Below are 25,380 nucleotides of genomic sequence, written 5' to 3' on the forward strand. Positions count from 1 at the left end.
GTGCCAGCCTTGGCAGAAAAGTCCTCATGAGACTCATCTCCAGTAAACCACTCAAAAGTCAGGAGTAGCGCTGTGGCTCAAGTGGTAGAGCACTAGCCTTGAGCACAACTCTTTGTGCTCAGGAACAGTGCCAGGCCCTGAGTCCAGACTAACAGCTGAATTAAAAAAAAAAAAAAAGGCTGGGAAGGTGGCTCAGTGGTAGAGTACTTGCTTTGCATGCACGAGGCCCTGAGTTTGATTCCTCAGCACCACATAAGCCGAAAAAGCCGTAAGTGGCGCTGTGGCTGAAGTGGTAGAGCTCTAGCCTTGAGCTGAAGAGCTGAGGGGCAGCACCCAGACTCAGAGTTCAAGCCCCACAACCAAAAAAAAGTCTCATGGACTTTTCTGCCCAAGCTGGCTTCGAACTGAGAACCTCAGATCTCAACCATCTGAGTAACTAGAATCACAGGTGTGAGCCACTGGTGTTCAGTTTCGTCTTTGTTTTTTGATGGTAATTTTGGAAATGTGGTTTCATAGACTTTTCTGCCCAGATCCTCTGGGTCTCAGTCTCATAAGTAGCTGGTATTCCAGGCATGAGCTACCGGCACCCAACTTAAAATGGTTTGGGTTGAACAAAAATAAATAGAAAGAAGCTGGGCACCAATGGCTTAGGCTTGTCATCCAAGCTACTCAGGAGGCTAAGATCTGAGGATTGCAGTTCAGAGCCAGCCCAGGCAAGAAAGTCGGTGAGACTCCTATCTCTATTACCAAAAAAAAAAAAAGCCAGAAGTGGTTCTGTGGCTCAAGTGGTAGAGTATTAGCCTAAAGCAAAAGGATCTTAGAGACAGTTCAAGGCCCAGGATTGGCCAGGAAGAAAAAAAAGAAAAAGCAGTTTAGTTCCTGATTGCCTTGTTTTATAACAACTATGTACTGTGAGACCTGGCGACCAATAAAAGCTGTACTTTACCATTACAAAAGCAATCCTCAGGGAAGATGAAGCCATGAAATCTGATTGCCATCAGGACTCTGCAGGACTGTGGCTGGATGGGGTGCAGCTCAAGCTCCCTGGGCCCTGCTACAGCACCCCAGTACCGGGAAACTCAAGGCAGGGCCTGGTGTCTCCGTTCTGTGGGGCTGGGCCCTGTGGCGCTGTCCGTGGTGCTGAATCAAATCAACCATGGACTAGCCTCCAAAGCACCCAGAGGTGCCCAAGGGGGCTTGCTGGGGCCCTAAGTATCTAGGTATCAAGTAACAATGGATGGGACCCTCATCCAAAAGTCCATCCTTGGTTCCCCCACAACAGAGAACAAAAGGCAGGTTGGAAAGGAAGGTTGAGGAAGAAGGCAGAGGATAGGCAACAAAGACAGATGCTGTGAGTTCAAAGCCTGCACAGAATCAACTTTGTCTTTGTGGCTTTCTTCCCATGTTCTTTGCTAGTCTTATTTTTCCCTCCCTTTTGATGTGTGTGTGTGTGTGTGTGTGTGTGTGTGTGTGTGTGTGTGCACGCAGGCACACACCCGCGTGGGTCTTGGATTCAGGATCTGGGCGCCTCCTCTTAGCTTTTATTTTTCATGGACTTCCTACCCAGGTTGGCTTTGACCCTTGATCCTCAGATCTCAGCCTCTTGAGTTGTTAGGATTGCAGGCGTGAACCACTGCCATCTGGATCTCTCCATTTTTTAAAATTTTATTTATTTTCTGTTGGTGATGGTGGTTCTGGGGCTTGAACTCAGAGCCTGAGTGCTGTCCTTGAGGTTTTTGTTTTGCTTTGTTTTTGCTCAAAGCTAGCACTCTACCACTTTGAGCCACAGTTTCACTTCCAGTTTTCTGGTGGTCCATTGGAGATAAGAGTCTCCTGGACATTCATGCCTGGGCTGGCTTCAAACCATGATCCTTAGAGTTCAGCCTCCTGAGTAGCTTGGATTACAGTCATGAGCCACCAGCACCCCATTTTCAACTGTTTTTGTGTGAGTGTGTATGTTTAATTTTCTTTTGCCAGTCCTCGGGCTTGAACCAGGGCCTAGGCACTGTCCCTCAGCTTCTTTTGCTCAAGGCTAGCACTCTACCACTTAAACCACAGCACCACATCCAGCTTTTCCTGTGTATGTGGTGCTGAGGAAACAAATCCAGGGCTTCATACATGCTAGGCTAGCACTCTACCACTAAGCCACATTGCCAGCCCTTTTTTAATTTATTTTTTATTTTTTATTTATTGTCAGTCATGGGGCTTGAACTCTGGGCCTGGGCGCTGTCCCTCAGCTCTTCAGCTCAAGGCGAGCGCTCTACCACTTGAGCCACACCACCACTTCTGGTTTTCTTGTGGTTTATTGAAGATAAGAGTTTCACGGGCTTTCCTGCCCAGGCTGGCTTTGAACCGCAATCCTCAGATCTCAGCCTCCTGAGTAGCTAAGATGACAGGCGTGAGCCACCAATGCCCAGCTCCTTTTTTATTTTGTTATAATTTTTATAATTTGCACATTTCTGGCTCTGTGTGTGACCCAGGAGCCACCATCTCTGAAGTCATGCTGAACTTGGACATCTGTTCCACACAGCTCAAGACCATGGCTCCATCCCTAAGGTTTCCTGCCTCTTTGGAAACTCAAAGCTTGCAGGCCTAGTCATTGTGCAGAACGTATTTTAGATAGATAGATAGATAGATAGATAGATAGATAGATAGATAGATAGATAGATAGATAGATAGATAGATAGGTAGGTAGGTAGGTAGGTAGGTAGGTAGGTAGATAGATAGATAGATAGATAGATAGATAGATAGATAGATAGATAGATAGATAGATAGATAGAGATCACATCTACCCAGGACTGCACACAAGCCTGGGCTGAGGCGTAAAGCCTTGCTCACACAGACAGGCAAGCAAAGGGAAGAAAACTTCCAGTGGAGAAATCCTAACTCCCACCTGTGAGGACCAAGGGCAACATGGGAAGCCATAGGTCTGATGTAGAAAATGCCCTTGGGAGTGGATGAAGAGATGCTTTATCTCTGTGACTTTCTAGTCCCAATCTCTGGGCTCTGATTTATTACCACAAACCGAATAACAGCCATGAAAAATGCCTGACTGGTGTTTGTCTAAACTGCCAAGGCTGAGAGAGAATGAGAGGAGACAGATAAAGAGACAGAGAGAGGACAGAGACAGACACAGACAGAGAAATGAGAGACAGAAAACAAGATAAGAAGACAGGCAAAGAGAGGAGAGAGACAGAGAAAGAGGAGAAAGAGAGACAGAAAGAGAAACAGAAAGACAGACAACCTAGGGTGGTAGCTCATGCCTGTCATCCCAGCTACTTAGGAGGCTGAGATCTAAGGATCATGGTTCAAAGCCAGTCTGGCCAGGAATATTCATGAGACTCTTATCTCCAATGAACCACCAGAAAACCAGAAGTTGAGCTGTGGCTCAAACTGGTAGAGCGCCAGGGACAGCATCCAGGCCCTGAAGTCAAGCCCCACAACTAACAAAAAAAAAGGAAAAAAAGCCAGAAGTGGAGCTGTGGCTCTAGTGGCTCATTGGAGATAAGAGTCTCACTTTCCCACCCAGGCTGGCTTTGAACCGCAACCCTCACTCAGATCTCAGCCTCCTCAGCAGCAGGGATTACAGTTGTGAGTATGGTACCCAGCTCACCATGTACTTTGACTATGTTCTTCCCTGTACTACACTCCTACAACCCTCCATCACCACCTCCCCTTTCCCAACAGGTCTTGGCAGGGTTCATTATCTGCTCCAAGGCAGCCTTCCGCTAGGTCTCCTAAGCCATGCATAAACCCCGGGCTGGAATGGAAGCATCTAGGATGTGGGATTGGCAGGATTTCATTCCTAAAAGGTTGTTCCCTTTTAAATGCCATAACCCAGCAAGCGCTCCATGTACTTGCTGAATTTGTGCTTTCTGTTTGGTTTGACTTTCCATGACACTAAGGGAACCAATGGGATATTGGTTCTGTGGCTTCTCCCCGATCTTTTCCAAATCCTCAGGAAGCCCAGTGGGGCTTGGGGAGGTAGGGACCCAGGACCACCACCCCCTCCACCTCCCACCCCTCCCCCGCCCCGGGCTGGACCTATGGTCTTCTGCTGCCCCCTGGTGTCCGCATGGGTACAACCGCTGGGTGGGTGACCCAGAGGTTTGAATTCAGGGTGGCCTCACCCACCTGTGCAGGTCCATCTTCTTTTCTGTTCCTTTTTTTCCCCCTTGTCTTTTTGTACCAGTCCTGAGGCTTGAACTCAGGGCCTGAACACTGTCCCTGAGCTTCTTTTACTTAAGGCTAGCACTCTACCACTTGAGCCACAGTGCCATTTCCGGCTTCTGTGTATGTGATTCCTGAGGAATCAACCCCAAGGCTTCATGCATGCTAGGCAAGCACTGTATCATTGAGCCACATTCCCAGCCCACTGCTAGCTTTTTTGCTGGTTAATTGGAGATGAGTCTCATGGACTTTGTTGCCCAGGCTGGTTTGGAATCGTGATCCTCAGATCTCAGTCTCCTGAGTAGCTGGGATTACAGGTGCGAGTCACAGTGTCTGGCTCTTAGAATCTTTCATGGGCTTCATCATGCTATTGTACATGTGTATGATCTACTGTAATCATGTTCACCCTCCTCACCCTCTCTTCCTCCTGTTCTGGCTCTCCTCTCACAATTAGCCTCCATATCAGACACATACATACATACATGCTAACAATGTACATATAGGAGTTGGGAAGGTGGCTCAGCGGTAGAGTGCTTGCCCTGCATGCATGAGGCCCTGGGTTCCATTCCTCAGCACCACATAAGCAGAAAAAGCTGGAAGAGGTGCTGTGGCTCAAGTGGTAAAGCGCTAGAGCTGAAGAGCTGAGGGACACTGCTCAGGCCCAGAGTTCAGGCCCCACGACCAACAAAAAAAAAAAGTGAATGTACATACAACAATCTCTTCATTCATTCTTGCACAGACCAAGAGGGTAGTCCCTCAATCCACCATCCGAGTTGAGCCTCCCTTTCCTCTTCCTCCCAGAAAACACCAGGGCTCCCTTGTACCTCTGCTCCCATCCCTCCCAGAGACCAGATCCCTGGATGTTGGTGTTTTGTGAGTCCCTCCCTTCTTGGCTTCCCCATCTCTGCCTCCCCCACAGGGATCTAACTCTGCCCCAGCCAGCTTGGAGCTTTGGCTCACCAGGATGCAAACAGGGCCAGAGGCCCAGCTATGGGACAAATCCAGGGGCACCAAGGCCACCAGGGGGCGGCAAATGATACAGAAGGAAGACAGGAATTAGCCTTAAGTGAAAAAGTCAACCCAGCCAGGCACTGGTGGCTCACGCCTGTCATCCTAGCTCTTTAGGAGGTCTGAGAATGGAGATTCAAAGTCAGCCCAGACAGGAAAGTCTGTGAGACTCTTATTTCCAATAAACCACCAGAAAACCGGAAGTGGTGCTGTGGCTCAAAGTGGTAGAGCTCTAGCCTTGAGCTGAAGAGATCAGGGATGGCACCCAGGCCCAGAGTTCAAGCCCCACGACCTACAAAAAAATAAATAAAAGCCAACTGAAGAAAACAAGAAACCACACCAGGAATCGTGTCTCACGCCTAATCCTGTCTACTCAGGAGGTTGAGATCAAAGGATCAGAGCTCAAAGCTAGCCCCGCAGGGCAATCCTTGACTCTTACCTCCCATAAACTACTCAGAAAAAGCCATACATGGCTCTGTGACTCAAGTGGTAGAGCACTAGCCTTGAACAAAAAGAGTTCAGGGAAAGCACCCAGGCCCCCAAGTTCAAGGCCCACACCAAGTACAACAACAAAGAGTACCTGAGTTCAAGCTCCATAGCAGCACAGAAAAGAATGCAATAATATCCTATATATTTGGAAAATCATTGGTGGTTTTTTGTTTCTATTTTTAACTAATACATCAGTCAAGCAGTGAATTTTGTGTGTAACTACCAGGACTTGAACTATGCCGCCAGCCATGCTTTTTGCCAATGTCTTGGAGATAGAATCTGACTTCTATAGAATCTGGCTGTCTTTGAAGTACAGATCCTCTAGTCAGCTCCTTGCCTACCTATGGGCCACCAGCATTAAGCAATGAATATTGTTAACAGTAAGCAAGAGTGAAATAACCACAGACATTATTACATTTTCTTGCCAAGCACTGGTGGTTCATGCTTATAATCCTAGCTACTCAGGACATTGAGATCTGAGGATCATGGTTCAAAGACAGCCTGGGTAGGAAAGTCCATGAGACTCATCTCCAATGAACCACCAGAAAACTGGAAATGGCTCTGTGGCTCAAGTAGCAGAGTGCTCGCCTTGAGCAAAAAAGCTCAGGGACAGCTCCCAGGCCCTGAGTTCAAGCCCCACAACTGAGCCCCAAAACATTAATTTTTCCCTTGAATATTTTATTCCATGAAAGTAAAAAGTCACATGCACGCAAAAGATAGAAGCTAAGAGCTACAGCCTTTATTTTCCCACAAGAATTTCCCATGAAGGCCGGGTGCCGGTGGCTCACGCCTGTAATCCTAGCTACTCAGGAGGCTGAGATCTGAGAATCTCGGTTCAAAGCCAGCCCGGGCAGGAAAGACTGAGACTCCTATCTCCAATAAACCACTAGAAAACCAGAAGTGGCGCTGTAGCTCAAGTGGTAGAGTGCTCACCTTGAGCTGAAGAGCTGAGGGACAGCACCCAGGCCCAGAGTTCAAGCCCCATGACTGACAAAAAAAAAGAAAAAAATTCCCATGAAGAAATAATGTATCTGAATGAAATCAAAACACACTGGACAAGAACTCAAGGGTAAGAATGTTTATTTTCTCAGTCCTCCAGGGAAACATCTGTTGCTCAGTGGTAGAACAATCTAGATTTACCTGTTGCTACTCAGGATGCTGAGATCTGAGGATTATGGTTTGAAGCTAGCCCAGGCAGAAAAGTTCATGAGATTCCTTTTTTTTTTTTAATTTTACTTTTATTGTCAAAAGATGATATGCCATTGGAGTTGCAGCTACATAAGGTAGTAAGTACATTTCTTGTCAAACTTGTTACCCCTTCCCTCATTTTTCTCCCACTCTCCCTCCCAATCCCTGCCCCGCCACCCCCTCCAGGAGCTTTTTTTCTTTCTGCTCTACCACTTGAGCCACAGCACCACTTCCAGTTTTCTGGTGGTTCATTGGAGATAAGAGTCACAGACTTTCCTGTCCAGGCTGACTTTGAACCCCAATTCTCAAATCTCAGCCTCCTGAGTAGCTAGGATTACAGGAGTGAGCCACCAGTGCCCAGCCTCCATGAGATTCTTAATCTCCAATATGTGTGTGTGTGTGTGTGTGTGTGTGTGTGTGTGTGTGTGTGTGTGTGTGTGTGTGTGTGTGTGTGTGTGTGTGTGTGTGTGTGTGTGCCAGTCCTGGGCTTGAACTCAAGGCCTGGGCACTGTTTCTGATATTTCTGTGCTCAAGGTGAGCATTCTACCACTTCCATTCTACCACTTTATTTCCAGTTTTTTGGTGGTTTATCAAAAATAAGTCTCACAGACTTTCCTGCCCAGGCTGACTTTGAACTGAGGTCTTCAGATCTCAGCCTGAGTAGCTAAGATGACAGGTGTGAGCCATGATGCCCAGGTTTAAAAAAAAAAAAAAGCCAGAAGTGGAGCTGTGGCACAAGAGGTAGAGCATTTAGCTTTGAGCAAAGAAAAGCTCAGGGAAGTGCCCAGGTCCTGAGTTCAAGTCCCAGGACTGAACTGCACCAAGAACAATGTAGCTCATCCACGCACTGGCCCAGTGCTCTGAAGCTCCTGCACCCCCATCCACCATTTGGGTGAAATAAATAGAATAAACAGGTTCAGAACTGTCCTGGGTCTAGGGACAGCGGGACAGGAGAGAGGCCGGCCATTAGGTGAAGAAGAGATCTGGGAAGAGCTGAGTGTTGGTGGAGTTCAAGTCCTCTTGGATCAGGGCCAAGATGTCTATATCCTCAAGGAGATCATCAGGCACTTCTTCGTTTGGGGCTAGTGCTGGGGCCTGGGCCTGGGTAGAGGCCTGGTCCAGGGCCTGATCAGGGGCCTGGGCTGGAGCAGAGGCAGGGGCAAGGGCCTGGTCCGGGGCCGAGGCCAGGACCTCCATTGGAACTGGAAACTCAGCAGAAGCACTGGCTGAAGCAGCTGCTCCAGCTGGGGCCTCCAGCAAGCTGTACCCCAAAGCCTTCTGTGCCTGGCCCAGGCCGGAGCAGGTAGGCTCCACGGGTGGGCAGGCGAAAGGCCCGGGCACCGGGGGGTAGGGGCAGCAGCCTGGGCCTCCGGGGTCCCCACCGTCCCAGTTGGCAGAGGCTGGCATAGGCCAGGCCATGGCGGGCCCCCAGCTCGGGGCCGGGTGTGAGGGCGCAGGGGGGGCGCAGGGGGCGTCCTGCCTGTCAGACAACTGCTCTTTTCTCTGCCCATTCCGAGCCTGCTTCGCCCGACGGTTCTTGAACCACACCTGCAGGGGGATGGGGACACAAAGGGACCTTGAGATGGGCCGAGGGGGTGGGGCAGGGAACTCAGACTCAAACCGCAGGCAGGCCCCCAGAGAGGGGCAGGGGGTCACCACAGCACGAGGTGTGGGGAGGCTGGCGTGAACCCCAGGATCCCCTGTGGAAGGGTGGGGGTTCGGCCTGCAGGGCCTTTGGCGGGCACCTCTCAGGCCCTAACCCAGCCGGTGCTAAAGGAGGCCAGGGGAGGACAGGAGGGGGGAGCGGAGGGGGACAGGTGGGGGGACAAGTGGGAGAATGGAAGGGGGAACGGGGGAGGAGGTGAACCTACTTGAATCTGATGCTCCTCTACTTTCAGTTTCTTTGCCAGTATCTCCCGATGGTAGAAAGTGGGGTACCGGGTCTTGAGGAAGACCTTCTCCAGCTTTGCCTGCTGCTCCTTGGTGTAAACCGTGCGCTCCTGCCGGTGCTTCCGCGGGGGGCCCCGGGACTGGGGAGAGGGGCCCCGGGACTGGGGAGAGGGGCCCCGGGACTGGGGAGAGGGGCCCCGCCTGGGCGTGGGGGCGGCCTGGGGCCTGGGAGAGAGGGCTGGGCCCGCCAGTGCAGGCACTGGAGGCAGGAGGGGCGCAGCAGGGCCCGAAGGAAACCGGGGTCCCCCCAGTGCCTGAGGCTCTGGAGACACGGGGGCGGCCAAGGCCTCAGGCCCCGGCGCAGGCCCCGGCGCAGGCCCTTGGAAGCAGGGAGGAAGCCAGGGGCCTGGAAGCTCGGGGCCACCCAGGGCCGCGGTGGGGACGTGGGGCCCCGAGAAGCCTGGGGCCAGGTAAGGGTCCAGGGCTGCGGGAGGCAAGGGCGGAAACGGGGGGCTCACTGGGAAGCCTGGAGGAGAGAGGAAGCCGGTAGGGGGAGGTCAGGGGGGCAGCACACAGCCGGCCAGACCCTCCGACTCTCAAGCAGCCCTTCTCTGGCCTCAGTGGTCCCATCTTTGAAATGGGCTTTAAAACCTCTTTAGCCCCAGGGCTCTGGTGGCTCACGCCTGTCATCCCAGCTACTCAGGAGGCTGAGATCTGAGGATAACGGTTCAAAGCCAGCCCTGGAAAAGTCGGTGAGACTCTTATCTCTAATAAACCACCAGAAAACTGGCAATGGCGCTGTGGCTCAAGTAGTAGCTTGAGCTTGAGCTGAAGAGCTCAGAGACAGCGCCCAGACCCAGAGTTCAGGCCCCATGGCCCCACGGCCCCACGGCCCCTCTGGGGTTTTTAGACCCTCTCCCCAGGGAGACCTCAGCAGCCTCCTCACCAGAATGCCCTGGGTAGCTGGGGGTGGTGGGTGTCCAAGCTCCCCCACGCCCCCATTAAGGGCCCCAGGGACCCCTGAGATTTGCAGACCAAATGTTGGTCTGCTCAACTTCTTTCCCCAAACTCCACCGGGTCTCCCCCATCCTGCAGGGCAGGAAGCTCATGCTTGGGGAGACATTTAGAAAGCGCTCTCAGAAGCCTGGGCCACAGGATCGAATCCTGTCTCCCGCACTGGGACAGCCTCCCAGTCCTCACTTACCTTGCAGATCATTGGAGTCTTGCATCCTGCCTGGAGCTTCTGGTCTCCAGCCTCCAGTGTCCAGATTCTGATCCTCCAGCCTCCTGCACCGAGATGGTCTACCCCAGTCCAGGTTTAAGACAACGCTTCTAATTGTGGGACTTGGTTTTTAAGACCTCTCCTTGGGCTATGCCTTCCCTCCCTCGACCCTCCCTACCCCAACCCACCCTGTAGACTCCACCCAGGACTAATTGTGACTTACCTGAGCACTATGACTACCCAGGTGCAGAGAGGTTTTGGGTGAGCTATGGGTTTGGTTTGGGTTTTTGTTTTTTGTGGCTTTTTTTTTTTTTTTTTGCTTTGTTTTTTGTGCTGGTGACTTAAGAAATCCAAATGGTAAAGTCAGCCTGGGGCTGGCCCTCAGGGGTTCCCAGCCCTGAAGCAATGAGGGGTTCCATACAGGGCCCCCCCACAGCCAGCCAGCCCACCCCTACCTCCTTCCTAACACAGGGACCCCCTCATCTCCCACATCTCCCCCACCTTCTTCCTGGATTCCCTTCTTGCTTTCCTCCCAGTGTGGACGGTGTGTTCAGCTTCTGTGTTGCTGGCATGGTGGAGTGTTTGTTTTAATTTTTTTTTGGGGGGGGGGCCTGGTCGTGGGGCCTGAACTCTGGGCCTGGGCGCTGTCCCTCAGCTCTTCAGCTCAAGGCTAGCGCTCTACCACTTGAGCCACAGTGCCACTTCCGGCTTTTTTCTTTTTGCTTATGTGGTGCTGAGGAATCGAACCCAGGGCTTCATGCATGCAAGGCAAGTGCTCTACCACTGAGCCACCTTCCCAACCCCAAGTGTTTGTTTTTATTATGCAGTGTTGTAGATCGAACCCCAGGCCCCGTGCACATGCTAGCTGAGTCTCTGGGGCCTTGTTCCCCATCCTGGCTTTCGCTTGGGTCTGGTGGGTCACACACCCCCTTGTGTGTTTGGAAGTCTTCTGGTTTATCCATCGACCCCCTGAGTCTATTTCCCATGAGTGCAGACTCTCTGAGCACAAAAACCCCCCAGAGAACTGTCACTTTGTGCCTGCGTCCATGGGTGGTTGAGGTGGGGGAGGGGGCTGGGGGGGAGGAATTCCATCAGACTCCATTCAATCCATAGAAGGTGGAAATGAAATAGAAAATCAAGTCACCAATGACGGAGTCAGTGGCTCACACCTGTAATCCCAGCTACTCAGGAGACTGAGATCTTAAGGTCACACAGCTCAAAGCCAGAATGGGCAGGAAAGTCCATGAGACTCCTCTCCAATGACCCACCAAAAAGCCAGAAGTGGAGCTGTGGCTCAAGTGATAGAGCACCAGTTGCGAGTGAAAAAGTTCAGGCACAGCGCCCAGGCCCTGAGTTCAAGGCCCAGGACTAGCCCCAAACTAAACAACCCCCCTCAACAACAAGAAGGACAGACCACCCAGGGCACATGACCCGCGTGGACAAGGCGCTTTCCTATTCACGCACGCGTTTTCTTTGACCTCCACCCACCATGATGTCCTTGTTTTTAGTAATCCCCTGAAAGCGGGGAGCCCATCCTTTGGGAAGGACCAGACAAGGGTGAGTTGGTGGGAGAGAAATTGGGGTGTCAGGGCCGGCTTTCTGGGAGCGGTGAACAAACCCCTCATTCCCAGAGGTCCCTTTCTGGATGTAGACTCGGCCTAAGTTGGCATCTTCCCTGTGCACCACCACCCCCAACCTGGGCAGACTCTGGGGGAAGTTTCTAGAACCTTCTCCCCCCCCCCCCACCTAAAGGGCAGTGTGTCCCCTTTCTCTGCTCCTAGGGGGACATCTTGTCCCCTCAGAGCGGCTGTCAGCCCCTCCTCAGTCTGATGAGAGCCGCCCTGGCTGGGCACAGCCTTAATCCCTCCCAGCAGGAGGCTGGGTGCTGGGAGGGAGGAGGGGAGGGGAGGGGAGGGGGGTTGGGAGACCCAGGGCCGGGACAGGGGGGATTATGGACGGCTGGGCCCATGTGGGTACCAGAAGCTCAGAGATATTAATAAATGTTAATTCAGAAAGACAGACAGACAGGGGAACAGACAGAAGGAAACACAAAGACAGGGAGAGCGAGAGGGGGGAAGCAGGGGGTGGGGGCGGGGGGGGGCTTACACAGACAGAAAGATAGCAAAGTGAAGGACTGACCAGTAGAGAGCTGGGGAGACCCAGAGTCAGACGGACAGACGGACAGAGAGACAGGTGTATACACAATACACCGAAGACGAGAGAGAAGGAGAGGAGGAGAAGGAGGAGGAAGAAGAAGGAAATCTTATGCCCAAAGACATAGAGACAGCAAGGTTAGGGATGAGACTGAGATCAAGGCAAAAGCAGGCCCAAAAAGGGAAACTGAGGCAGGCAGCAAGAACAATCAGGCCGTACACTGATGAATGTAAAGCCTTGTGCCCGTCTTTTTTTTTTCCCAAACGATCTCTCACAATCCCTCCCTCCCCCTCCCCCCCCACACACACATTTCCCTCCTTCCTCTTGGATGCGTCCCTCTTGGGACAACAGCCAAAGCTGGAAGGACACCAGTTAGACACAAGGCAGGACTTCCCTGCCAGGGGGAGGAGGTGGAAGCCGGGGCTTCCCTTCCCCACCAACAATAATTGCCCAGATGTCCCAGGGAAGGGGAGGAGGGGATTAAGTGGAGGGGTGCCCCTCCCCTGAAGCCCAATGTCACCTCCTGGAGCCCAGTGGGGGGGAGAGCCCCCACTTTGGTGGGGATTACCCTCCCCAATCCAGGCCATAGCAGATGACATCACTGCCCACGGGAGCTTAAATCCGCCCTCGCGCAGAGCTTGGCTTCCTCTGCTCCTGAGATCCCAAGGCTCTGGCCCAACAGGCATTGCCAACCTGTGCTTCTGAAGCAAAAGAGTCTTCTGGAAGGTAAGAGGGAGAAGTGGGGAGAAGCAGATTTCCTAGGGCACAGCATGAGGAGGGATTGAGGTTAGATGGAAGGGGGGACTGGTCGCTGCCGCGCACAAGGCTATGAAAACCCAAGGCTTTCTTCAGGCTGCAAAGGCAGCTCCTATTCAAGTCATCTTCCTGTTGCGTTTCCTCCCTGCTTCCCTTTCTCCTTCCTTCCTTCCACTCTTTCTTTCTGGCAGAACTGAGATTTGAACTCAGAGCTTCACACTTGCTAGGCAGACACTCTATCCCTTGAGTCTCTACCCCTAGCCTGTGAAGCTTTTGGGTTTTATTTGCTTTGTCTGCCAGTCCTAGAGCTTGAACTCAGGGCCTGGGCACTGTCCCTGAACTTCTTTTTCGCTCAAGGCTAACGCTCCACCACTTGAGCCACAGTGCCACTTCTGGCTTTTTCTATAATTAGTTGAAAGTAAGAGTCTCAAGAACTTTTCCTGCCCAGGCTGGCTTGAGATCTCAGCCTGTTGAGTAGCTAGAATGACAGGTGTGAATACTTTCTCTTGCTTTTGTCCCAGGACTGGCTTGGGATCTAGATTCTCCAACCTACACCTGCCATGTAGCTGGAACCACGAGTGTGCACCACCATACTCAACTTGTTGGTTGAGATGGCATCTCGCTATTTTTTTATGTACTTATTTATTTGTCCTCAGGCTGCTTTGGTCCTCACTCTTCCAAATCGCTGCCTCCCAAGAGACTGAGATTTCAGACATGAGCCACCATGCTCGGCTTTGCAATTTTGTACGGACTTCGCTCCTTACGAAACTGCAATTCTCTTCCCAGTGCCTGGCATGTGCCGGCTGGCATGTGCCAAATATTGGTTGACTCAAAGGATAGCTGAACGACAGAGATAGAATGGATAAACACGGGTGTCGTGGCCCATATCTGTAATCCCATCATTTGGGGAAACTGAAGCAGGAAAATGCAGGGCTCCAGGAAAGCCTGGGCTAAATAAGACTCAAAAAAAGAGGGAGAGGGAAAGGGAGAGGGAGAGGAAGAGAGAGAGAGAGAGAGAGAGAGAGAGAGAGAGAGAAAGGGAGGGAGGGAAGAAAGGAAGGAAGGAAGGAAGGAAGAAGAAGAACCAAGATTAAGTGGGATGGAATTCGTACATACAGGAGAGACCAAGGACCTCTGGCTACTTCAGGAGAGATTGTGTGCACTACAGGACCAGCCAGGGGGTTTGTGAGAGGGTCATCTTGGAGTTACCACATTGGGATGGATTCCTTAGCGTTCCTATTACACCCAGGGGCTTTGATTTCCCATCTCCCATACCCTTTTCCCCCCACCCCTGAGGGCAGAGCTGGAGGGATCTGGCCCAGGACTGACCTGGAGCTACGTGAGTCTCTTTTTAGTCCCTTTCTCTTCGTCTCTGTGTGACCTTGTGCCCTTCATGTGGCCTCTCTGGGCCTCAGTTTCCTCCTCTGAGACGTGAATCTCTGGGGTCTGGGGGGCAGAAGGGAGAGAATCTTAGGGTGAGGGGTGGTCAGAGCATCCAGGCTCCGACCTGGTTCTCCTCTGAGCCTCAGTTTCCCTGCCTGTAAGGGTGAAGCTCGGAGCAAGTCTCTGCTGGGTTTTTGCTCTGTCCTGAGTCCTTGTCCCTAAACCCTTGGCAGTGACTCAGAGAGTGTCCCCGGATGAGGGGCGCTGTTCACAGGCAGCTGTGACCGTGGAAGCCCCACCTGGGAGGGGAACTGGTCACGTGAGACCCAGGACACCTGGGACCCAGGACACCTGGGGAGGCAGACACTGGAAACTCCAAGACCTACACACACAGTGGTGAGCCAGGCAGGGACCAGAATATCTGTAACTCTGTGTGTGTGTGTGTGAGTGTGAGTGTGTGTGTGTGTGTGTGTGTGTGTGTGTGACAGTTCTAGGGCTTGAACTCAAAACCTAGATGTTGTCTCTGTCCAGGCTGGTGCTCTACCACTTGAGCCACAGCTCCACTTCCCACTTTCTCTGGTGGCTCATTGGAGATAAGAGGCTCAACGACTTTCCTGCCTGGGCTAGCTTCGAACTGTGGTCCTCAGATCTCAGCCTCCTGAGGAGGTGGATGACAGGTGTCAGCACCAGCGCCTGGCCTGAGCCTCTTGATGGCCCACCTGGCTGCCTCTAGGAAGCCACGCCCCTGCGACGAACCACGCCCCCATGCAGAGCCCCGCCCATCACTAGACTTGCCCCATCATAGGGCCACGCCCCCGTCACAGCACCACACCCCATCATGGAGCCACAGCCACCTTATTGGATGGCAACTGCACAGAGTCACGCCCCTTCACCAGACCACACCCTGCAGTAGGGCCACGCCCCCAAAGAGTCACATCCAGCCATGGGGTCATGTCCACCGAGAGGCCACGCCCCCAATGCATAGCCACGCCCCGCTGTTCCACGCCCTCTGCACAGAGCCCCGCCCTCGCTGTCTTTTCAGGGAGACCCAGCCCTCCCAGCTGAGGACTGTCCCAGGTTTTGCGCCCTTTGCCCTGATCTCCCCGGTTGTGCCCAGGGCTGAGCCCCATCTCCCTGGGCTCCTGGAACAAGACCAGACCAGAACTTCCCGTTATAAGCCATGGTGGCCTCTACTTCTCTCCCTCTACTTCTCCCTAGCATATTTGTCACACGAGGAAACTGAGGCACAGGGACATGGGATAAGACCAACCCCCTCCAAAAGAAGAGACCAGGCCTGGCATGGTAGTGCACACCTGTCATCCCAGCACCAGGGAGCCTGAGGCAGGAGGATTGAGTTCCAGGCCAGTCGTCATGAGACCCCCCTCAGCCTGAACTTGAAGAAGAGACCCGGGGTGGAGCAGGACTCGAGCCGCTGCCCCTGGTGCCCATCCATCAGTGTCTGCTGCCCCCCTGTCTTACAGGCCCCCCCCCAGCCTGGGCCCACACACCTGGAGACCATGATGGCGTATATGAACCCCGGGGCCCACTACTCCGTCAACGCCTTGGCCCTGAGTGGCCCCAGTGTGGATTTGATTCGCCAGGCTGTGCCCTACCCGAGTGAGTGCCCGGCTGGGGGGGGGGCAGGGGGGCAGGGGGGCATCTCCTGGGGTCCTTGCTGTCAGGAGGAGGGCGCCCAGGCTGGGACGCGGGGTCACACACCTGCTCCCTGTCCCTCTGCCACAGGGCAGGACAGGTGGACAGTCTCAGGGGTGTGGGAGGGGCTGGTGTGGTGGGGCACACCCGTCGTCTCCACCCACAGAGGCTGGGGCGGGAGATCAGGAGGTGGAGGCCGGAATGGACTCCATGACAAGATCTCCATTGTAAACATCAAATGATAAAGAAAGCCAGGAGTGGGGCAGGGTGGGTACCCCTGTAATCACCGCACTCAGGGGTTGCAGGACTGAGAGCCGGAGGAAAACAAGGGAGGGGAGAAGAAGGAAAGAAAGAGAGAGGGAGGGAGGGAGGGAAGGAAGAGAAAGGAAGGAAGCAGGAAGCAGGAAGGAAGGATGAGGGAAGCGAGGAAGGGAGGTAGGAGAAGGAAAGGGAGGAGGAAAGAAGCAAAGAAGAAAGGAGGGAGGGAAGGAGGAAGAAAGGGAGGAACTGAGGGAGGAAGGAAGGAAGGGAGGGAGGAGGAAGGGAGGAGGAAGAGGGAGGAAGGAAGGAAGGGAGGGAGGAAGGGAGGGAGGAGGAAGGGAGGAGGAAGAGGGAGGGAGGAGGGAAGAGGGAAGGAAGGAAGGAGGAGAAAGGAAGGCAGAAGGAAGAAAGGGAGGAAGGGGAAGGGAGGGAGGAAAGATGAGGGAAGGAAGGAAAGAAGGGGGAGGAAGGGAGGAAGGATGAGGGAAGGAAGGAGGAAGGGAAGGAGGAAAGGGGAGGGAGGAAGGAAAGAGGAGGAAGGAAGGAAGAAGGAAGGAAGGAAGAAGGGGGAGAGAGGGAGGAAGGATGAGGGAAGGAAGGAAGGAAGAAACGAAGGAAGAAGGAAGGAAGAGGGAGAGAGATAGGAAGGGGGAGGGAGGAAGGAAGGAAGGAAGGAGAAAAGATGAAGGAGGAGGAAGTGGGAGGAAGGAAGGAAGGAAGGGAGGGAGGGAGGGAGGGAGGAAGGGAAGGAAGAAGAAGGAAGGAAGGAGAGAGGGAGGGAGGAAGGGGGATGGGGGAAGGAGGGAGGGAGGGAGGAAGGGGGAGGGGGAAGAAGGGAGGGAGGGAGGGAGGAAGGGGGAGAGCATGTCGGTCACCAGTTGAAGCCGGTTTTGTCAGCACCAGGGCTGAGTGAGCTCTGAAGCCTGGTTTCAGGGGCGTCGGCGTCAGGGGGCAGACGTGGGCTCTGGGTGAGTGGGTGACACTCAGAAGCACCTCCTCCCCTGCCCCCCGGAACCCACACCTTGGGGCCGGCCGCTGAGGGTCTCCGTCACCCCCAGGCGCCCCCCGGAAGCAGCGGAGGGAGCGGACCACCTTCACCCGCGGCCAGCTGGAGGAGCTGGAGGCCCTGTTCGCCAAGACCCAGTACCCGGATGTGTACGCCCGCGAGGAGGTGGCCCTGAAGATCAACCTCCCCGAGTCCAGGGTCCAGGTGCCATGTTGGGCCCCCCACCCTCCCAGACCCCCCCATGCCCATCCACACCCCCAACTCAGAGCCTGAGCCTTAGCCCTCAAGACTGGCACCTGACCACTTGAGCCACAGCTCCATGCCCAGCTTTTTGCTGGCTCAGTGGGAGAGAAGAGTCTCCCAGCCTTGTGCCGGCTTTGCATGGCAATCCTCAGATGGCTCCTGAGTACGCCGGTATTACAGGCGTGCGCCGCGGCGCCCGTCTGACGGTGTGTTTCTAATATACCTTACCCAAGTACAATGCTCACTGTCCTGAGCTGCCCGGGGGGTCATGGGTGCTTACATCTCATGTCGGCCCCCCTTCTTTACCCTCCCCCGACTCCCCAGGTTTGGTTCAAGAACCGCAGGGCCAAGTGCAGGCAACAGAGGCAGCAGAAACAACAGCAGCAGCCCCCTGGCACCCCGGCCAAGGCCCGGCCCAGCAAAAAGAAGGCCACCATGTCCCCACAGCCGGCCACCGACACGTGTGAGGACCCGCTGGGCATCTCCGACTCCTACAGCCCCCCTCTGCCTGGCCCGTCGGCCTCCCCCACCGCGGCCGTGGCCTCCGTGGCCATCTGGAGTCCAGCCTCGGAGTCCCCTCTGCCCGAGGCCCAGCGGGCTGCGCCCTACGCCATGACCTATGCCCCGGCCCCGGCCTTCTGCGCCTCCCCATCGGCCTATGGCTCACCCAGCTCCTACTTCAGCGGCCTAGACCCCTACCTCTCTCCCATGGTGCCCCAGTTGGGGGGCCCTGCCCTGAGCCCCCTGGCCGGCCCGACCCTCGCCCAGTCCCCCAACTCTTTGTCAGGCCAGGGGTACGGAGCCTACAGCCCCGTGGACAGCCTGGAGTTCAAGGATCCCACGGCCACCTGGAAGTTCAGCTACAACGCCATGGATACCCTAGACTGCCGGGATCAGAGCGCTTGGAAGTTCCAGATCTTGTAGGGGACCCCCCCTCAGTCTCCCCCCCCTCAGCCCCCCTCTTGCCTAGCCACTTCAGATCAGAGACTGCAACAGCACACCTCCCCCGCCTCTTCCTCGGGTCCTGGGACAGCGAATCTCAGGATGTCCCAGATGCTGAGCGCTTGCTCCCTTCCTGGAGGGGCGAGGCGGGGAGGGAAGCAAAGCAAATCTTGCTGCTGGCTTACCACCGGGGTCACTCCTAAAGCACCGAAGCAAGGATCTTTCTAGAAATTCCCCTCCCCCCATGAAGAAAAAACCAAAAACAGATTCCCATTGTCTCCACTTAGGTCGATGATACAGTTCACATTATGAAGTTAACCTGGATACAATTCCATGCTTACATTATAATGCCTGGATACGTGACATTCTAAAACTAACTTGGAGCGGGACTTGGTGGTCTACACTTGTAATTGCAGCTACTAGGGAGTTAGAGGTCATAGTTCATACATATGTTCTTCTTGTATAATAATGTATACACATCCATATTCTTAGTTTCTTTCCTCCTGTGTCAGTCCTGGGGCTTGAACTCAGGGCCTGGGCACTCTCCTGGAGCCTTTTCCCTCAAGACTGGTGCTCTACCACTTGAGTCACAGCTCCACTTCGTTTTCCGGTGGTTCATTGGAGATGAGAGTCTCATAGACTTTCCTACCTGGGCTGGCTTTGAACCACGATCCTCAGATCTCAGCCTCGTGGGTAACTTTATAAGCATGAGCCATTGGCACTCTCTGGTTTTTCCTTTTCCTTTTATTTTTTTTTTTTTCTTTTTGATACAAGGCTGGCCTCAAATTCACTATCCTCCTGCCTCAGCCTCCCGAGTGCTGGCATTACAGGCATGCCCTACCATGCCTGGCTGTGTTTTAGAATTTTCTACTGGAAAAGTCCACCCCAACACACTGATAGAATCGGGGTAGCTGGGTGGGGGAGGGGCGGCCCCTCATAGTTGTCTTTAAGGGAAAACATTTTCTCCTTTGTAGATATGGGGAGACCGACAAGGTCTGGAAGCAAAGCCTTCATCTCAAATATACTCTTCCTCTCCGAGCTTTTCGTGCTGTTTTTTTAGTGTGGGTTAGCACATGGGGCTTGGCCAGGGGCTGAGATCTCCTTGGTGTGGGGGTGGGGGGCAGGAAGGGGCGGGAGCCAAACGGGCTGATTGACAAGGCGGGATGAGGACAGACCATAAGGAGCAGGGAGGCGGATGGCAAATCTCTGATTTGTGCCATTTGCCTAGTTCCCTGGCTGGTTTCAAGTTAGTCACGAGATCTCCAGCCTGGGAGCACCCGGGAGCACCATGTGAGAAGAGGTTAGGGGAAACAGCAGATTTCTATGTCTGAGGGAGGTCCTGGGACTTGAACTGGGGGCCTTGAACTCTCCCTTGTCTTTTTTCACCCAAGGCTGGCGCTCTACCCCTTGAGCCACAGCTTCCCTTGTGGCTTTTTGGTGGTTCCTTGCACATAAGAGTCTCACGGACTTTCCTGCCCTGGCTGGCCTCAAATCTCAATCCTCAGTACTCAGCCTCCTGAGTGGCTGGGATATCAGGTGTGAGCCACTGGGACAGGTGCATCAGCCTGGACACACACATACACAACACACACACCCCAAATCTGGGCATTCCTCAAGGGCCACACAGGGCTCCGGGATGGAGCTAAATCCAGTTTAAGACACAGGGTTGAATAAGGATTGTGTGAACAAGGATCAATCTAGCATGATTTCCAGTCTCTGGGCTGGGGACTGCGGGGGTGGGGGGTGTTCCTCAGGCCTGGGAGGGTCCCCCTCCCCCGACTTCTGCAAAATATTCAAATAAAGTCTGAGTCTGCTGTGAGGTCATCAAGGATGAATGGAATGTTCTAGAAGCCAAGAGGTCCCAGTTAACAGGAGGTTAGACTTCAAGAAGTCCCATGGGGGGGTGGGGGGGTAAGCTTCATTCAGGCACCTGCCAGACATCCTGGGTTCCCTTTTCCTGGACCAGGGTGACACCAAAAGGAGGAGACCAGTGCCCCCCCTCCATTCCTCCTGGACATCTGGTCCTTGCCCGCTCTCTGGCTGCCCTCAAAGGGAAACTGATTAAAAGTGTTGGATCCTATACAAAGTCTGGCGTGCTTGATTGTCTTCACGTCCCCACCTCACCCCCACCCCAGGGTTTTTCTCTTGCTCTGTGGGCGCTCGACCACCTGAGCCACACCTCCAGTCCAGTTTCTTGCCGGTTAATAGGAGACGGAGTGTCACAGACTTTTCTGCTCAGGCTGGCTTAGATCCCTGTCTTCTCTGTAGCTAGGATGACAGGTGTGAGCCACTGACCTGTCTTTGTTTCTGGGGGAGAGGGGGAGGGGAGGTTCTCCATATGCATAGCAGAACTATTGACAATAGAGGAGAAACGGAAACCACCCAAGGGCCCATGGAGGGAGGCTGGAAAACCACACGTGGTTCTCTTAGCCAGGGACTGTGATCATCCACGAAAAGGAAGGAAGATTCGCACAGGAAAACACCAGGCTGAATGTGTAGCTCATTTTTTTGTTCTTGTGTCAGTCATGGGGCTTGAACTCTGGGCCTGGGCACTGTCCCTCAGCTCTTCAGCTCAAGGGGAGTGCTCTACTGCTTGAGCCACAGCGCCACTTCCAGTTTTCTGGCGGTTTACTGGAGATCAGAGTCTCACAGACTTTGCTGCCCGGGCTGGCTTTGAACCGTGATCCTCAGATCTCAGCCTCCTGAGAGGCTGGGATGACAGGCGTGAGCCACCAGCGCCCGGTTTGATTACAGTTTTAGTCCCTTGACTTTGTAATTTCCCGAATCCACCACTGTTCCTATGACACACGGGTCCTATGACAGCCACAAACAATTCTCAGAGAACGAGAAGGACCAGAGGGGCCAGGCAGGCTTAATGAGAAGTTACCGACGCTGGCTCTGTAGCCCAGGCTGGCCTTGAACTCTCCATGTTTTGTGGAGTTATGTTGGCTCTGCTGGGATTACAGGTATGCACTACAACACCCGATGTCCTCTCCACATTTTCTGTGCTTGACTCCTGGCCTCCCCTTCTCAGTTTTCCTCCCTTGCAGACCTTTTCTAGAGGCGAACAGTACTCTTCCCCTGTGGTTCTGGCCCCCCCCCTCCCGCTGTCCCCACCCCCACCCCCACCATCCCAGTTTCCTCTGCACCGGCACAGGACTAATTTAGCAAATGCTCCAATCGGCTTAGGACAACCTCAGCAGAATGGCAGGAGGAGGGGATCAGCAAGGATTAAGTCCAGACTGGTGACCCTAGGGGGAGGGGACAGCAGCTTTAACGAGGGACACCCCTGTTCCCCCATCTCCCTCCCCCCTTCACCGGGACACGCCATCATTAATTAGTACAATCACAGCTGAATGCAGGGGGGAGGGGGGAGGAGGGGGGAAGGGTAGTAGGGCTCAAGTGGCACAGTCAATCTTTTCTCCTTTTTTGAAGCAGGGTCTCACTGCATAGCTCGAGCTAGCCTGGAACGGCCCCGTCTTCCCACATTCTGAGGTTACAGGCATGTGCTACTGGACCCTGAGTTCAAGCCAGAACCTAAATAAAAACAAAAATATAATAGTAGTTAATAGCTTCCTAGCCAGGCAGGTGCCTGTCCTCCCCCCCTCCCCTCCCCCTCCCTCCCCACTCTCTCCCTATTTCTCCCCACACCAGCCCTTTGACCCTATCTTTCCTGCCAGATCCTGGGCCCTGAACTCTGGGAGCCTAGGCGCAGTCCCTAAATTTCCTTTTTGCTCAAGGCTAGTGCTTTACCACTAAAAACAATGACATCACCCCAGGCTTTTTCTGATTCAAGGTAGATAAGAGTCTCTGGAGCTTTCCTAACCCCCCTGAGGGCTGGATTTAAACTACTATCTATAGATCTCAGCCTCCAGAGTAGCAGATACTACAGGCATCTGCAAGCCGCCCAAAGCCCAGGGCTCTTTTGAAACAAAAACTCCCAACCACCTTGTTAGTGGGGCCGGAGAAAGTTGCAGTGTGGCAGGACAGGCGGAGATGGCAGGGGTTTAAGGAACACTGGCAATCAAGGCAGAAACAAGGGACAGGGACCCCTCAGGGCAGAGCCCCCCACCCCCTTGGGGAGCCCCAGGTGGGGGGGGCAGAGACATCAGAGCGACTTCTGGTGGCAAGGAAGCTGGCCAGGCAGGAAAACAGCTCCTGGCGCTGCTGCACCATAGAAATTTCTAGATTCCCCATCCTCAGTCAAGACAGCCCCCCCCCCCCCCCACACACACACACACGCACACACGCACTGGCTCTTTTCGGCCCTGCCCTCTGGCGCGCCCCAGGGAGGAGCTTCAGGTCCCCTTTAGTTTGAGTCTGGCGGGGAAGGTGTCTGCCCTTGACCTGCTGGGATTACAGGCATGCGCTGCGGCCTCACCTGGCAGGCAGGTGGCAGCTGACTTGGTGTTTGGACCGCTTTTGCTGAGGTTGCAAAACCGAAAAAACACAACTCTGGGTCATTCCTGCCTTTCTCCCTAGGGACAACTCCCCCCCCCCCATGGCCTGGGGATGGGTCAGCCTTACCTACAGTACTTAGAGGCCTGGGGGAGCAGCCAGCCTGGGGCCCTGGGGCTTACAGGGCAGTGGTTGCAAGTGCTTAATCCAGGTGGGTTCAGTTTTGCCGCCAGGAGTTTAAGCACAAGAGGAAGAGCCCGGGGATGGGCCTCCATCTGGGCCTCCACCTCAACACTGATCTTCCCATCACCTTGAGTTCTCAGAAAGACCCTGAGGGATGATTTGCTTCTGGCAGAGGATTAAATACACCCCGAAGAAATGTAGGGTCCCATGTGACCTCTGACCCCCCCCAACACGGCCATCATCATCACCACCCACCTCCCACAGCTGCGGCCAGGAGCGGGAGCAACCTCCTATAGACCCACAAGGAAAGATATACATCCATCCAACCCTACCAGGCCTCACCTCTCACTTGGACTTGGACTCTGAACTTCTTGGACCCTAAATCTCCCTCTGGCCTGCACCATGGATGTTGCTGGAGAAGAACTCTGTGTGTGTGTGTGCGTGCACGCTCATGTGCATGAACTTATGTAGGTATGTGTGCGCATGCACACGTGTCCACACACTGGGGCTTGAAGTCAAGGTCTAGGTATTGAACTTTAGACCGGCACTCTGCCACTTGAGTCAAGCTTCTAGACTAGCTTTTTGCTAGTCTTGAAGAGTCTGGCCCATTCTGTTTATTTCCAAAGATTGTTTCCTTTGGAAAAAAAAAAACCCATGGGCTGGGAAGGTGGCTCAGTGGTAGAGCGCTTGCCTTGCATGCCTGAGGCCCTGGGTTCGATTCCTCAGCACCACATAAGCAAAAAGAAAAAAGCCAGAAGTGGCGCTGTGGCTCAAGTGGTAGAGCGCTAGCTGTGAGCTGAAGAGCTAAGGGACAGTGCCCAGGCCCAGAGTTCAGGCCCCATGACAGACCAAAAAGAAAAAAAGAAAAAAAAAAACATGCAGTTAGTAAATACATGTAAAGAATATTTAAATCCACTGGATTTAAAGTGGGCGCTGGTGGCTCACACCTGTAATCCCACTACTCAGGAGGCTGAGATCTGAGGATCGAGGTTCACACCCAGCCCCAGCAGGAAAGTCCTTGAGACTCTTATCTCCAATGAACCACCAAGGAAATGGAAGTGGCACTGTGGCTCAAGTGGTAGAGTGCTCACCTTAAGCTGAAGAGTTGAGGGACAGCGCCCAGGCCCAGAGTTCAAGCCTCACGACTAACAAAAATATTTTTGGGGGGGGGTCCGGTCATGGGGCCTGAACTCTGGGCCTGGGCGCTGTCCCTCAGCTCTTCAGCTCAAGGCTAGCATTCTACCACTTGAGCCACAGCGCCACTTCCGGCTTTTTTCTTTTTGCTTATGTGGTGCTGAGGAATCGAACCCAGGGCCTCAGGCATGCAAGGCAAGCGCTCTGCCACTGAACCACCTTCCCAGCCCCAACCCCAAAAATATTTTTAATAAATAAAAAATGTATAGAGGTGTGGCTCAAATGAGGCAAGGACTAGCCTCTACCTCCCAGTCCTCCTGCCTCAGCCACCCAAATGCTGGGCTTACAGCTCCAAGTATCAGTTTTAAACCCTGAGCTCAACCTGGGATAATATCTTCCCAGCCTGCGGGGCAGAAAATCCCAGAGGCTCCTATCTCCAACGAACCCCCAAAAAGCTGGAAGTAGAGCTGTGGCTCAAGTGGCAGAGCCTCAGCTAAAACTCAGGGACAGTGCCCAAGCCCTGAGTTCAAGTCCCAGTACACAAGAAAAAGAAAATGAAAGACACCAGAACCTTCTTCCTTCTTAGAGAGAAAGAAGGGCAGGGGCCATGAGGCCTTAGCAGGCCCCCCACCCCACCCCGGGGAAATCCAGAACAAGAAGCAGGCCCAGATAGAGCCAGCTCCAAGGTGAACCATAGGCCTAGCTCACTTGGCTAGTACCAGCCCCAGGTTTGAGTCCGCAGGCCCTGAGGGTGAGGCCGAGTCCTGGGAACACCACTAGTTTCTCAGCTGTACAAAATAGTAAGTGCTCAGTTGAAAAAGTGAGGATGATCCTCCCCCAGAGGCGGGGAGGGTCCCAGCCCAGAGGGTGCAGCCTGCAGAGATTTAAGTCCCAAGTCTGGGCTGTGATCTCTTTAGTTTCTGGAACTGGAGCTGTGCTGGGAAGGGAGGCTGAGAGGATGGAAGATGGAGGATGGAGGCTGGATGGAAGAACTTCACGACTTGCTAGACTGCACAGATGATGAAGATGACGATAATAAGGACGCTGGGCTGAGGGGTGGGGGGGCATGCTGGGTGGAACAGCCCAATCCCAGGAGGTGGGGGGTGAGTTGAGGCTTGGGTGGGGGAGACAGGACTCAATCCTGTGGCTGAGGTATCCAAGACCCACATAATGCCCATCCAGGAGCCCAGTAGGCCAGGCCTTATTCTGGGAGTGTTTGCTTGCCTGGAAAGAGCTTGAAATTAGGGCCTGGGTGCTGTCCCTGAACTTTTTCATTCAAGGCTGGTGCTCTACCACTTGA

General features: G+C 53.9%; 1 protein-coding gene across 1 annotated transcript; it reads left to right on the forward strand.

The window, feature by feature from the left end:
• Positions 1-15,774: 15,774 nt before the first annotated feature.
• On the forward strand, positions 15,775-18,347 carry LOC138812574 (cone-rod homeobox protein). Its single transcript, XM_070000539.1, has 3 exons — positions 15,775-15,877; positions 17,233-17,384; positions 17,748-18,347. Exons 1-3 carry the CDS (start codon positions 15,778-15,780, stop codon positions 18,345-18,347), a joined length of 852 nt encoding a protein of 283 aa, XP_069856640.1. The 5' UTR covers positions 15,775-15,777.
• The last annotated feature ends 7,033 nt before the right edge of the window (positions 18,348-25,380 follow it).

This window comes from Dipodomys merriami, unplaced genomic scaffold (genome assembly GCF_024711535.1).
Source record: "Dipodomys merriami isolate MVZ:Mamm:240054 unplaced genomic scaffold, mDipMer1.0.p SCAF_57, whole genome shotgun sequence".
In the NCBI taxonomy this organism is placed as follows: domain Eukaryota; kingdom Metazoa; phylum Chordata; class Mammalia; order Rodentia; family Heteromyidae; genus Dipodomys; species Dipodomys merriami.

Coding starts and splice junctions, on each gene's coding strand:
- LOC138812574 (XM_070000539.1), top strand. CDS start 15,778: ATGATGGCGTATATGAACCCCGGGGCCCACTACTCCGTCAACGCCTTG. Junction 15,878..17,232: donor CCAGGCTGTGCCCTACCCGA/GTGAGTGCCCGG, acceptor CGTCACCCCCAG/GCGCCCCCCGGAAGCAGCGG. Junction 17,385..17,747: donor TCCCCGAGTCCAGGGTCCAG/GTGCCATGTTGG, acceptor CCGACTCCCCAG/GTTTGGTTCAAGAACCGCAG.